The sequence below is a fragment of the Poromitra crassiceps genome (assembly GCF_964638095.1).
Source record: "Poromitra crassiceps genome assembly, chromosome: 27".
Taxonomy (NCBI): Eukaryota; Metazoa; Chordata; class Actinopteri; order Beryciformes; family Melamphaidae; genus Poromitra; species Poromitra crassiceps.
This window is the reverse complement of record NC_139650.1, coordinates 1,861,104-1,876,103: the sequence shown is the minus strand read 5'-3', so window position 1 is coordinate 1,876,103 and position 15,000 is coordinate 1,861,104. Positions and strand designations below refer to the sequence as shown.

Genomic DNA, 15,000 nt, shown 5'->3' with positions numbered 1-15,000 from the left:
TGCTCTTCCTAAAATGATGGCGTGCGCTCTTTGAACGTGCCCTTCCTTAGGAGGCTGCACACAGAAAGGCCCGTCCAGCGGTGAACCCCCCCGGGTCTCCGTGCCAGTCAGAAACACAAACACCAGCAGAAAAAAACACCTAAAGACACAATACTTCCTCTGGGTGTGTGCGAGTGAGCGAGGGTGTATGTTGTGGCGTACTTCCACTTTGTAGCTGAACTGAGAGCGCTGGTGAAGCCCGCTCAGGGGCCTGATCAGGGGCTTGCCGCGGCCCGGGGAGTTTCCAGCCTGGTGGAAGTGAGTGTGGTCGGGGCGGATGTGGCGAGGGAGTGGGGGTTACTCTGCGGTGGCTGTGGTCAGAGCGGGGGCGATGAGCTGCACGTATCTGCTGCTGATCAGCAGCCCTGTGTTGAGGCTGCTGTCTGGGTTTGATGTGGCGATGACGGCGAAGCAGCGTCCTCGACCTGCTGCTGAACTCTGCCCCCACCCCACACGCACGCACACACACACACACACACACGCACACACACACACACACACACACACACACACACACACACACACACACACCTCATGGCCTGTGATCCATCATAAGTACTGTAGGCTACAGGACACGTGTTGTTATGCATCTCTACTACAAGTACGTTAGGGCTGTGAATCTTCACTGGCCTCACGATTCGATTCAATTACGATTCAGAGGGCTACGATTCGATTCGATAACGATTATCGATGCATCTTAAATCGATACATCACTTTTTTTCCCCAATACATGATACATGATTTTTTCTCACTTTATTTTTTGCATTGTATTATGATCCATAATTAAAATAAACAACTGCATGTACTTCCATTATATTTTATTTGATTATAATTTTTATTTTTTTTTATAATCGATTTTTGACATTTGTGAATCGATGCAGAATCGTGCACGTCCGCATCGCGATGCATCTTATAATCGATTATTTTTGACACCCCTAAAGTACGTACTGTACACGTACCAGCATCTACAGTATGGACCATGCCTGCTGAAGAGATGGTTCAACCTTGGTCATGTATTTGGTGAGAGCAGCAACACTGCGTGACAAAGGTGTCATAGTCTGCTATTCCAAATCCTAAAATACACTTCTTTTTTCGGTCAACTTTTTCAGATTTTTTTCCCTCCCATTTTCTCCCCAATTGTACTTAGCCAATTCCCCTGCTGTCCCGCTCGTTGCTCCGCCCCCTCTGCCGATCTTGGGAGAGTTGTAGACTAGCACGTGCTTCCTCCGATACATGTGCAGTCGCCAGCCGCTTCTTTTCACCCGACAGCGTAGCGAGCAGTTTCACCGGCAGGATGTAGCGCGTGGGAGGATCACACTATTCCCGCCCACTCCCCCCACCGTCCCGAACATGCACCCCGACCCCGACCAGAGGAGGTGGAAGTGCAGTGACCAGGGCTCATACCCCACCGGCTTCCCACCCGCAGACACAGCCAATTGTGTCTGTAGGAACGTCTGACCAAGCCGGGAGGACCACCGTTGGGAACTGAACCCGGGTCTCCACGTTGGTAGGCGAGTGCTTTTACCTCGACGCTACCCAGACTCCCCTAAAACACACCTTCTGAACGTGGATACATACAGTAGATCACACCAAACCCTGCATTATATTACTGGACTTGGTTGAGAGAGGCTAGTTTAATTGATGCTGTGGTAGCATGTCATTTTTCTCTGTTTGTTATTCCCCCTCTCTCCCTCCCTCTCTCTCTCCCTCTCTCTTTCTCCCCCCCTCTCTCTGTTTGTTAGTCTCTCCCTCTCTCTTTTTCTCCCGCTCTCTGTTAGTCTCTCTCCCTCCCTCTCTCTCCCTCCCTCTCTCTCTCCCTCTCTCTTTGTTAGTCTCTCCCTCTCTCTCTCCCTCCCTCCCTCTCTCCCTCTCTCTTTGTAAGTCTCTCCCTCTCTCTTTCTCTCCCTGTTAGTCCCTCTCTCCCTCCCTCTCTCTCTCCCTCTCTCTTTCTCCCTCTCTCTCTGTTAGTCTCTCCCTCTCTCTTTCTCTCCCTCTCTCTATTAGTTCCTCCCTCTCTCTCTCTCTCTCTCTCTCTCCCTCTGTGTGTTTGGTGACAGATGGGCACTGTAAGCAGCTCTGTGTCGCTGGTTTAGTGGCCTGGTTCCTTATGAGAATGATTATGCAACCCTAACCTCCATCACCCCGCTCCCCTCCCCACCCCTCCGCTCCCCTCCCCTCCCCTCCGCTCCCCTCCCCTCCCCCCCCCTCCCCTCCCCTCCCCTCCCCTCCCCTCCGCTCCCCCGCTTCTGTCTCTTTTTACGTAACAATGTTTGGAGCATTGCCTTTCAGGAGGCCCTTTTCCCTTTGGTGCACACATACAGTACTGGAGATCCTGTACACACATTCTAGATCCTGTACACACATTATCTAGATCCTGTACACACATTCTAGATCCTGTACACACATTCTAGATCCTGTACACACATTCTAGATCCTGTACACACATTCTCTAGATCCTGTACACACATTCTAGATCCTGTACACACATTCTAGATCCTGTACACACATTCTCTAGATCCTGTACACACATTCTAGATCCTGTACACACATTCTAGATCCTGTACACACATTCTAGATCCTGTACACACATTCTAGATCATGTACACACATTCTAGATCCTGTACACACATTCTAGATCCTGTACACACATTCTAGATCCTCTACACACATTCTCTAGATCCTCTACACACATTCTCTAGATCCTGTACACACACATTCTAGATCCTCTACACACATTCTCTAGATACTGTACACACATTCTCTAGATCCTCTACACACATTCTCTAGATACTGTACACACATTCTCTAGATCCTGTACACACATTCTAGATCCTCTACACACACATTCTCTAGATCCTCTACACACATTCTCTAGATCCTGTACACACACATTCTAGATCCTCTACACACATTCTCTAGATACTGTACACACATTCTCTAGATCCTCTACACACATTCTAGATCCTGTACACACATTCTAGATCCTCTACACACATTCTCTAGATCCTGTACACACACATTCTCTAGATCCTCTACACACATTCTCTAGATACTGTACACACATTCTCTAGATCCTCTACACACATTCTAGATCCTGTACACACATTCTAGATCCTGTACACACACATTCTCTAGATACTGTACACACATTCTCTAGATCCTCTACACACATTCTAGATCCTGTACACACACATTCTCTAGATCCTCTACACACATTATCTAGATCCTCTACACACATTCTCTGGATCCTGTACACACATTCTAGATCCTGTACACACATTCTAGATCCTGTACACACACATTCTCTAGATACTGTACACACATTCTCTAGATCCTGTACACACATTCTAGATCCTGTACACACATTCTCTGGATCCTGTACACACATTCTAGATCCTGTACACACATTCTCTGGATCCTGTACACACATTCTAGATCCTGTACACACATTCTCTAGATCCTGTACACACATTCTAGATCCTGTACACACATTCTCTAGATCCTGTACACACACATTCTAGATCCTGTACACACATTCTCTAGATCCTCTACACACATTCTAGATCCTGTACACACATTCTCTAGATTCTGTACACATATTCTCTAGATCCTGTACACATTCTCTAGATCCTGTACACACATTCTCTAGATCCTGTACACACATTCTAGATCCTGTACACACATTCTCTAGATCCTGTACACACATTCTCTAGATCCTGTACACACATTCTAGATCCTGTACACACATTCTCTAGATCCTGTACACACACATTCTAGATCCTGTACACACATTCTCTAGATCCTCTACACACATTCTAGATCCTGTACACACATTCTCTAGATTCTGTACACATATTCTCTAGATCCTGTACACATTCTCTAGATCCTGTACACACATTCTCTAGATCCTGTACACACATTCTAGATCCTGTACACACATTCTCTATATCCTGTACACACATTCTCTACATCCTGTACACACATTCTCTATATCCTGTACACACATTCTCTAGATCCTGTACACACATTCTCTAGATCCTCTACACACATTCTAGATCCTGTACACATATTCTCTAGATCCTGTACACATTCTCTAGATCCTGTACACACATTCTCTAGATCCTGTACACACATTCTAGATCCTGTACACACATTCTCTAGATCCTGTACACACATTCTCTAGATCCTGTACAGGTGGTGAATTGTAACTGTTGATGCTTTGTAGAAACTAGAAATGAGAGCGCTTCACACGCTCATTTCTAGGGTGGGGACTCTGGAGACGACGCGCCATGGGCACACTCTTTTTTTGGGTGTGCCATCATTCGGCTTTGCACTCTGCCGGGACCCCAGAAGCCAAGCGCACCCCCCAAGTTTGAAGTCGACCGGACAAACGGTTCTCGAGATAATTTTTTTGTGTGTGTTGCCAGTAGGTGGCGCTTATGACTATGCGCATGTGCGAAATTAGGCACCGCTCTCTGTCGCGTTCACTGCAGCGCACTCCCCAAGTTTTAAGCCGATCAGATGAACGGTTCTTTGAGATACACCGCTTTTTCTGTTGCCAGTAGGTGGTGCTATGACTATGCACGTGTCAGAAATTTGGCACCGCACTCCTCCGGGTTCCCAGCATCGCACTCCCCAAGTTTGAAGTCGATCGGATGAACGGTTCTCAAGATAAACCGCTTTTGGTGTTGAGTGTTTGGCGCTATGACTATGTGAGTGTCTGAATTTGGGCACTGCACTCGGGTGAGTTAGGCCATGTTCAGATTAGGAGGCCAAATCTGATTTGTGAACTTTAATGACCTATTAATGATTCTATCCAGATTGGTTTTATGAGTCTGGACGCTCCAAGTCTGATTTGTGTCACTTGTCCCAAACCACATATGGAGGTTTGGACACACAGATCCGACTTGAACACTTGCCCAAATCAGATTTGCAGCAGTGCGGACACACTCCCAAATCAGATGGGAAACCAATCAATATAATGATGATGAATGACTTTAGCAGCAAATCGGATTTGCCTGTAATGTGAACATGGCCTTAGAAGGCAATCGGAGCAATGGTGTGCGAGTTATGGCTATTTAAAATCTAAAACATTGCTGTAGCGCCCCCTATGGGCAAACCCCCCCCCCCCCCCCCCCCGTGCCAGTTTCATGCCGGACATACACGCATACATACAGTGCATACTGCTCTCCAATTACAGTATTAGAATACTATAAAACCTGCATACACATTGTTCATGGAAATCAGAAAGCAAGCATGGGAAAACAGAACAGATGTATTTTGTTAATTGAAAATTGTGCTTGGCTGAGAAAACGTTTTACAAACTTTGACAAACGTTAGTTTTTATTTCCACGCCTCCCCTCTCAGCTCTCCAAACCCTCCATAAGCATGCACTCCTGGTCTGTAACGTAGAATCAAAAGCAGGGCACCTCACACACGACACACCTTTGCATGGCCACATATAGCATAATGAATGATACGTCACATCATCTAGCTATTAACCCTGTGATTGTTGATATTGGCCCTTCCTTACTGCATGCATACTAACCCTGTGCTTGTGTGTGTTGGACCGCTGTGCATACTCACCCCCACTGCACCCAGGAGCTGGATCAGAACCAGCCCGAAAACCTGCTGGAGGACCAGAAGAGGGTAGGTACTACAGTTGACCGCGTGGCCGCTCAGCCCAAATGCCAACACTGCAGGGATTATTTGTGTTACCTTTGTCCTGCTTTGTATTCCGATCACTTCCCTTTAACCCTACTACTACAACTACACTACTCCTACAGTACGAGTACACTACTACACTACTACTACTACACTACTACAACAAGCCCCAAGCACCTCACTGCTTTGTTCTCAAAACCAATACCTCCCCATTTTTGCTGGAGTCTCCCCTATTGTTAACCCTTTCTCCCCGCTGTGCTCCCGAGTGCTAGGCTAAGGTGGGCTCAGGTTTAAAGTCAGAGTGAAGCTTCTGCTAACATATGAAACTAGATATCCTAAGGCATCCATTAGTATCAACCATGTCATGCTACTTTGTTGGGAAGGGGGCTAAATAACGCTCCAAATTTAGGCGAGGGGAGAAAAATAATTTCTTAGAGGTCCTTTGACCTCTCGCCTCAAGGTATCTGAATGAGAATGGCTCCTATGGGTACCCATGAGTCTCCCCCTTACAGATAAGATAGCATGTTTCTATTCACCCTATGTAGAAGAGACAGTCTGGCTTGAGAGACTAACAGGAAGTGTAAACACAATCAGAACCGATTGTGTTTACACTTCCTGTGGCAGAGCTTATCCCCGCAGCCTGCTTTACTTCCAGTGAGTCACTATAGCTTTTGTCCAGAGAGACGATCTCTGGTTTGACCAGGTAAAACGTTTTGAACAGGAAGTCATAACACAAACCGGTCAAGTGGGCGGGGCTACATAAGGTGAATATGGTAGTGCAGCATTTTTTCGAGAAGGCAGCATAAGTACCCGACTTATGGAGGAAGGGGGGGGGGGTGCATTTGCCAATACCCCAGAAAATCTCCTTGTTTTTCAAACCCGAATGTTGGCAGGTATGATAAAGCTTTTCACACGAATTGTTGTGTAATTGGGAGGGAAAGATGACCATTTTAATCGCTTTAAAATGCCATAGATTTCCTTCTATTTCCATTCTCTAATGTTGTATACGGCAATGTGGTGACGTTCTACAATCCCAGGGATGTCACTAATAGAGGATACCTCCGATATGGATCTTCCACAATATAAATACTGATTAGAGTTCATCAATACATAATTATTGTCTGCAAGAGAAGGACGTAATTTAACAAGCAGCAATTCTCAACAGCTGTTTTTCTGTTGCGTGTGGTTAACTGTACCAACAAGTCATCCTTATCGTCGGCTGTCATTCACAGTCCACTGAAAGTGTAACTCTGTTGGATTTGCCAATTAGTTTAACAAATTGAATTATTTTTTTAACACTGATAAGATGCTGTTTTGTTGTCAACAATGTCCGCACACTGCCGTTTCAAGTCCCCCGGTCAGTTTATTAACGTTTCGATCACAGGGATCTTCATCAGAATGATTCTGATGAAGATCCATGTGATCGAAACGTTAATAAATAATAATGTCAAATAAATAACTTATAAATAAAGATGACCTATTCAAGAGAGAGAAGAGAGTCAAGCTACCATAATCGCGTGTCATGTGACCGCTCCTGAGCGACAGTAGAGTCACGCAGGACTGAGTCTGGAAGACCTGGGGCCGGTTGCACCAACTGGTCTTACACTGGTCTTAAGCTAAGTTGGTCGTAACTTTACGACCTACAGCTACGCCGGTTGCACCAAGACGACTTAAGCCTTATTTTCACTAAGACCAGGCGTAACTCCTACGCCTCGTCAGGAGGAGGCGTAGAGCCTGCCTGTAACAGAGATCTCCGCGGAGACCTTTTTGACCGTCATCGTCGTAACATCGCCAGTTCGCCGTCTTTGAAAGCACGGCGTTAGATTATAACTAACTACTTGTGTGGCTTAGCCTTCCCAAATGTTGGCGTTAATTCTTTTAGAATTTAATACATAGAATTGGGAACGTTACATTCAATTTCATTCAGACTGCCTGATACTAATGGGCGCTGCCATTTTCCCCCGGGGCTTCCACAGGAGGAGGGGGGTGGGAGGAGGGAGGGTGTAGTGACGCACATACAGTACTGGGTGACGGCGCGAGGCACATGTGGGCCAATCAGAGGGCATTCCCCGACAATTCACATGAACGCGCATTGCTATGACCAGCGTAGTTAAGACCAGAGTAAGCCGTGTTGGTGCAACAGGCGTAAGTCCATGGTCTTAACTAAGACCGACGTAGGAGTTACGACCAGGCATAGTTAAGACCAGTTGGTGCAACCGGCCCCTGGACGTTAGCACTTCCCGCTCTTAGGTGGAAAAGTCAATGGGGTTTTTTACATGGGAATTTCTGGCTTGAAATAATGTCTGTGGTTAGAATCATTCTCATGAAGATCCCTGTGATCAAAACGTGAATAAACTGACCGGGGGCCTGAAACTGCAGTGTGCCGACTTGATGTCTTCTAGTTTGTTCATCTTGCACCTGCCTCTTGAGTGGATGTGCGAGCTCTCTTTTTTTCAACCAAACCCTATGGTGCTGCTTCTGTTTACCCATAAGCCGTTTTCACACATGTGTACAGGAACATTGCCTGTAAATCAATAACGGCTATTTCCCGGAATTTGCCTTCACACCTGAGGGATCACATGTGTAAAAATAGCCGTGAAAGAAGCTGTGTTTTGGGGGGCGGGGGGGGGGGGGGGGGGAGCGGCAAAACTCCGATGGTGAAATAAGTTCGCTTGTCACACAATAAATCACACTCGTTTGTGTATGTTGTATCCTTCACATTCGCTAACCAGTCTTTGAACTGAAATCTTTGAAGAAGTTGGGATCCCTGTCGGAGAGAAATAGCCTGGTTCGATGTTTATCCGTTCACCTGCGTCGCCGCGTTGAAGCACTTTTTACAGACTGACTTCGTTTGATGTGTCCAGAGGCTTGCCTTTGCTGTCGGCAACGTAAGCAAAATACTTTCAGATTTCGCTTCGTGCATCTGCTTTCTCTGCAAGCGTTGGGCAGCTTGCAAGACTCTCAGAACAAGCCGCTGCCATTTTCGCTGTCTGTGTCCCTGTCGGGCTGCCGACTGAGGAGGAGGACTGGCCAGAGAGCGAGCAGAGAGGGGAGGGGGGGAAATCGGCACGCCCACACATGAAACAGACATACCGCTCTTATCACAAGGTTAGAAGTGGTCAAATGTCCGCGATGACGGGGGCGCGCTTATACCGGAAAACAACTTTCACACATGAAGGCATTACACCGCTTTCTGGTCATTTCCCGGTATAAAGCGCATGTGTGAAAATGGCTACAGTCAACCAAGCCCTATGGTGCTGCTTCTCTTTGCCAAGGTCAGAAGTTGAAGGCAGAAGGCATCGTCTTTAGCGTGGTTGATCACGTGCCATTGATTAGTTTTTGTTGTTACACACAATGCATACAATTGGGTCACTTCCTGCCAATGAAAGGTGAGAGTGACATTATTTCATATGTCCTATTATAAGTAGGGATGGGGCCGATCCAATATCGGTATCGGGTGCCGATATTGGCACTAATTCACGGATCTTCTTTTTTTTGCAATTACTGGCTGTAATTTGCCCATGTATAATAGTATCCTTCTTTGCGTTGTATATTTTCTTAATTTTGTCTGCTTTTTGCAAGGTATATATATAAAAAAAAAAAAAAATGTAATTGGCCAAATCTTTGCCTATACTGTATATTCAAGAAAAATATTGGTATCGGCATAATATCGGTATCGGCATCCAAATTCAGGTATCGGATCGGAAGTGAAAAAAGTGGACCGGTGCATCCCTAATTATAAGCCAATCCCCGACCTCCAGATCATAACCATGGCAGCGGAATTTACATAATGACACTCTCATTTATCAAGGACCACCCACAGTTGACGATGCTCTGCACATATTGGCACCTCCCATGGGGAATAGTGACGAGGAAAGAGAAGGGTGTGTGCCCTTCTCTTTCCTCGTCCCTCATTCCCCATGGGAGGTCTGTCAGGTAGCTAGTGGCTGCGGTTGCCATAACAACAGCACGGTCGTGCTGCTGAGTGCTTGATGGTGGATGAGTCACGGCGTGGGCGGGCTGGTCCCAGGTCGCTGGGTGAACACCAGGACCCTACACTGTCACCAGGACCCTACACTGTCACCGTTACCGTGACGATAGTGAAAACCAGGACCCCACACTGTCACCGTTACCGTGACGATAACCATAACAAGCTTGGGCGGGTGGCTGGATGGATGGTGACTGCTGTAAACTCTGCTTTTTGTCTGCAGGTTAAACAATGTTTTGCTTTGAAATGTGGGTTGAATGAATCCTAGAAAGCAGTGTTGTAGTCAAGTCAATATATCTCAAGTCTGAGTGGAGTCTCGAGTCCCCGGTGTTCGAGGCCGGGTCACCAAAGACGAGTCCGAGTCAAGGCCCCACCCATTACCTGAGTCCGAGTCCGGAGTTACTGCACATGAGCGTGAATCCACATGTAGGTGGAACACACGTGCCTGCCTGCCCTTGCACAAAATTTAATAATATCACGGTATTAATATACTGTAGCTATCAATATGTTACGCCAAATGATTATGGCCTATTCCAAAAAAAAACGGGGGAAAAAAAACAATCTTGATCAATTAACATGTCTGAGTCCAAGTCTTTGAGTCAAAAGGCATGAATGCTCGAGTCCAAGTCAGTCATCAGTGCTCAAGTTCAAGTCGAGTCACAAGGCCTGAAAACGAGTCCAGGACTCTGACTCCACCACAACACTGACTCCACTACAACACTGACTCCACCACAACACTGACTCCACTACAACACTGACTCCACCACAACACTGACTCCACTACAACACTGACTCCACTACAACTCTGACTCCACTACAACACTGACTCCACTACAACACTGACTCCACTACAACACTGACTCCACTACAACACTGACTCCACCACAACTCTGACTCCACTACAACACTGACTCCACCGCAACACTGACTCCACTACAACACTGACTCCACTACAACACTGACTCCACTCCACTACAACACTGACTCCACTACAACACTGACTCCACTACAACACTGACTCCACCACAACACTGACTCCACCACAACACTGACTCCACTACAACACTGACTCCACTACAACACTGACTCCACTACAACACTGACTCCACTACAACACTGACTCCACTACAACACTGACTCCACCACAACACTGACTCCACTACAACACTGACTCCACCACAACACTGACTCCACCACAACACTGACTCCACTACAACACTGACTCCACTACAACACTGACTCCACTACAACACTGACTCCACTACAACACTGACTCCACTACAACACTGACTCCACTACAACACTGCTTGAAAATGGTTTATAAGAGTGGGTGGATCCATTGCTCCAAAACAATGCATTATAGTGTGTAGTAGCCCGACTGGTCCTGTAGGTGAGCGGTCACTTCTCAGTCCAGCTGTGTCTCAGTCGCTGTCACATGTCAACTGCAGGACATATCGGTGGAACATGCGCCACATGATCCCTGGGTTGTACTCCCAACACTCCTTGTCTCTGGCATCATATGCTTAAGACCTTGCGTTTGCTTCCCCCTTGTAGGGTGAGGCACTGAGGCAGATTCTGGTCAACCGTTACTATGGCAACTTCCATCGGAGTGGCGAGCGGAGAGGCAGCCTGACGGCGTTCACCAATGGCCCCCTCAGTCCAGTAGGAGCCGGCAAGAACCAGTCAGGTGAGAATACGTGACTGTTGTCAAATGGAGACTTAGGCCCAATCCCATTTCTTATGTTTACCCCCTTTCCCTCATGTTCGAGTGCCCCTCGCTTTGCCCCCTTGCCCTTCCGAACGAAGCCACAAGGGGCAGGGGTTGACACCTTTACCTAGGAAATGGGGCACCACTCGTTACATCATCATTTCGCCAAACTGGGATAAGAAAGCTATTTCTGGTTCAAACCCATTGAATGAAGTCTGCAGATTCTCCCTCCTAGATATAGATACACTATTTTGTCATCAAATTGCATATTTCCACAAATCAAATAATTGAATTCGTATTATCTCTGTGTAAACACCGACACTGAGCATAGAAGAGAATTGCTGATGATAACGTTGCTTTTTTTTCTTTCAATATTTTATTTTACGTTTTCAGAACATAAAAAAAAAACAAGAGGAAAAAAGAAAAAGAAAAAAAAAAAACATATATACATGCATTCAACATTACAATGCTACAAAGTACCAGTCATATAAAAGGCTTGTGTGCTTACAAAAAATAAATACTGTGCAAGGGATCCAAAAGAAACTCAATTATCGTTTTTAGCCTGATCAAGGATCAGGAACGGGTCCCAGATAACAAAGAATGTCCTCAATGAATTGGTCCTCTGGAACCCGAGTCTCTCCATACGTATAATTGAGACCATGTCTGTCAGCCACAGCTGAAAAGAAGGTGGAGACGACGTGGCTTATTGAGCTGATCTTATCTTGAAATGGGACTGAAGCCACCTGCCTAAAGAGAAGCATGGCTTCTTGGTATCGGTGATAAATAACAACCGCCGCCAACGTGCAAAGTCCAGCTCACAACGGACGCTTTTGGTTAGGGGAAGTCCTTCCATCGCGAGGTCCTCCCAACACAATGTTATATAAGGATGGTGCTCTATCTGTCTGTCTGGCCCTGAGCGGCCTATCAGACCCAGGGTTTGAGCTGTGAGGCTGCCCTTTGAGCACACAAAGCACACGACTCTTATCAGCACCTGATAACGGTCATCCTGTTACTATCTGTAGTCAAAACACTGAAGCATCACGTCTCTCCTCTCCTTCTACTGTGGCTTCAAACAACGTGCTATTAGCATGTCACTACTGGAGGGCATGTTGCTGCACAACAGGACGTGTGAGAGAGCCTGTTTAAATGTATAGATGCAGTGTGTATTGGCTTAGTACCCAGAATGCATAAGGACTGTTGTGTTACGACGCAGATAGCAGTGTTTTCGCACTGTCAAATGTGGGTGACGTATATATATCCAGGAGGAGTGCTTTAGCTCCAATGGAAGTCGGGGGGAGAAAAATAACCTGGTTCACCATCTCGCCCATGTGCACCGAAATTCTTCTGGCAAACGTCCAGACCGCAGGAAGTTGACCCCTCCCCCGTGCCATCCACTTGTCACTGTTGCTAGGCGACGGGCTGCTACTTCCTGTGAAAACAGCCGTGCACCTGTTGCAGAAACGAGAGCCAGGCTGAGAAGTCCATATGCAGCCTGAGCCTGGGCCCTGGGGGGAATGTGCGGGCACAAGTACAGTGAATAGCACATACTGTACATGTACTATGTCACTGGGCTCATAACAGGTTAACATTGTAGTAATACTGTAGCACGTACTGCACTACTATAACACTGGGTTCATAACAGGCTAACATCGTAGTAATAACACGTACTGCACTACCATAACACTGGGTTCATAACAGGCTAACATCGTAGTAATAACACGTACTGCACTACCATAACACTGGGTTCATAACAGGCTAACATCGTAGTAATAACACGTACTGCACTACTATAACACTGGGTTCATAACAGGCTAACATCGTAGTAATAACACGTACTGCACTACTATAACACTGGGTTCATAACAGGCTAACATCGTAGTAATAACACGTACTGCACTACTATAACACTGGGCTCATAACAGGTTAACATCGTAGTAATAACACGTACTGCACTACTATAACACTGGGCTCATAACAGGCTAACATCGTAGTAATAACACGTACTGCACTACTATAACACTGGGCTCATAACAGGTTAACATCGTAGTAATAACACGTACTGCACTACTATAACACTGGGTTCATAACAGGCTAACATCGTAGTAATAACACGTACTGCACTACCATAACACTGGGTTCATAACAGGCTAACATCGTAGTAATAACACGTACTGCACTACTATAACACTGGGTTCATAACAGGCTAACATCGTAGTAATAACACGTACTGCACTACTATAACACTGGGTTCATAACAGGCTAACATCGTAGTAATAACACGTACTGCACTACTATAACACTGGGTTCATAACAGGTTAACATCGTAGTAATAACACGTACTGCACTACGACAACACTGGGTTCATAACAGGCTAACATCGTAGTAATAACACGTACTGCACTACCATAACACTGGGTTCATAACAGGCTAACATCGTAGTAATAACACGTACTGCACTACCATAACACTGGGTTCATAACAGGTTAACATCGTAGTAATAACACGTACTGCACTACCATAACACTGGGTTCATAACAGGTTAACATCGTAGTAATAACACGTACTGCACTATGATAACACTGGGTTCATAACAGGCTAACATCGTAGTAATAACACGTACTGCACTACTATAACACTGGGTTCATAACAGGTTAACATCGTAGTAATAACACGTACTGCACTACTATAACACTGGGTTCATAACAGGCTAACATCGTAGTAATAACACGTACTGCACTACCATAACACTGGGTTCATAACAGGCTAACATCGTAGTAATAACACGTACTGCACTACCATAACACTGGGTTCATAACAGGCTAACATCGTAGTAATAACACGTACTGCATAGGGCTGTGAATCTTCACTGGCCTCACGATTCGATTCGATTACGATTCAGAGGGCTACGGTTCGATTCGATAACGATTATCGATGCATCTCGATGCATCTTAAATCGATGCATCACTTTTTTGATTTATTTTTTCTCACTTTCTTTTTTCTCACCGTGTGGCTACTTTTAAAATAAAAGTGCATTTGGAATTGCATTGTATTATGATCCATAATTAAAATAAACAACTGCATGTACTTACGTTATATTTTATTTGATTATTAAAAAAAGAAAAAAAAAGTTTTTTATTTTTTATTTTTTTTAATAATCGATTTTTGACATTTGTGAATCGATGCAGAATCGTGCACGTCCGCATCGCGATGCATCTTATAATCGATTATTTTTGACACCGCTAGTACTGCACTACTATAACACTGGGTTCATAACAGGTTAACATGAAACTGCTATCATATTGCAGTTATTTTCCCAAAAGTGAAAACGGAAATGACTCAAATTGTTTTCTAAGAATTCAACGCGCAGAAGCATTTCCCTAAACTTGTGACCACATGATTCAAATATGGCCTTCAGCAACAATAGGCAAGAGACTGGGGATGAGCTCCAGTTACCTCTGTTTTTATCTACAATGTGAAGTTTAGGAAGGTCAAACAACACACACACACACACACACACACACACACACACACACACACACACACACACACACACACACACACAGAGCCATGTATTCTATCACCTCAATGGGTATGTTACCTG

The 15,000-nt window shown here is 45.5% G+C and overlaps 1 protein-coding gene across 1 annotated transcript in view; it reads left to right on the top strand.

The window, feature by feature from the left end:
• Positions 1-15,000, top strand: part of LOC310799315 (inositol 1,4,5-trisphosphate-gated calcium channel ITPR1-like) — a 150,111-nt gene that overhangs the window by 87,259 nt on the left and 47,852 nt on the right. The window contains exons 40-41 of the mRNA XM_083661913.1: positions 5,641-5,688; positions 11,246-11,378. Of these exons, the coding sequence (XP_083518039.1) occupies positions 5,641-5,688; positions 11,246-11,378 (181 nt within the window). The remainder of the gene's footprint in view (positions 1-5,640; positions 5,689-11,245; positions 11,379-15,000) is intronic.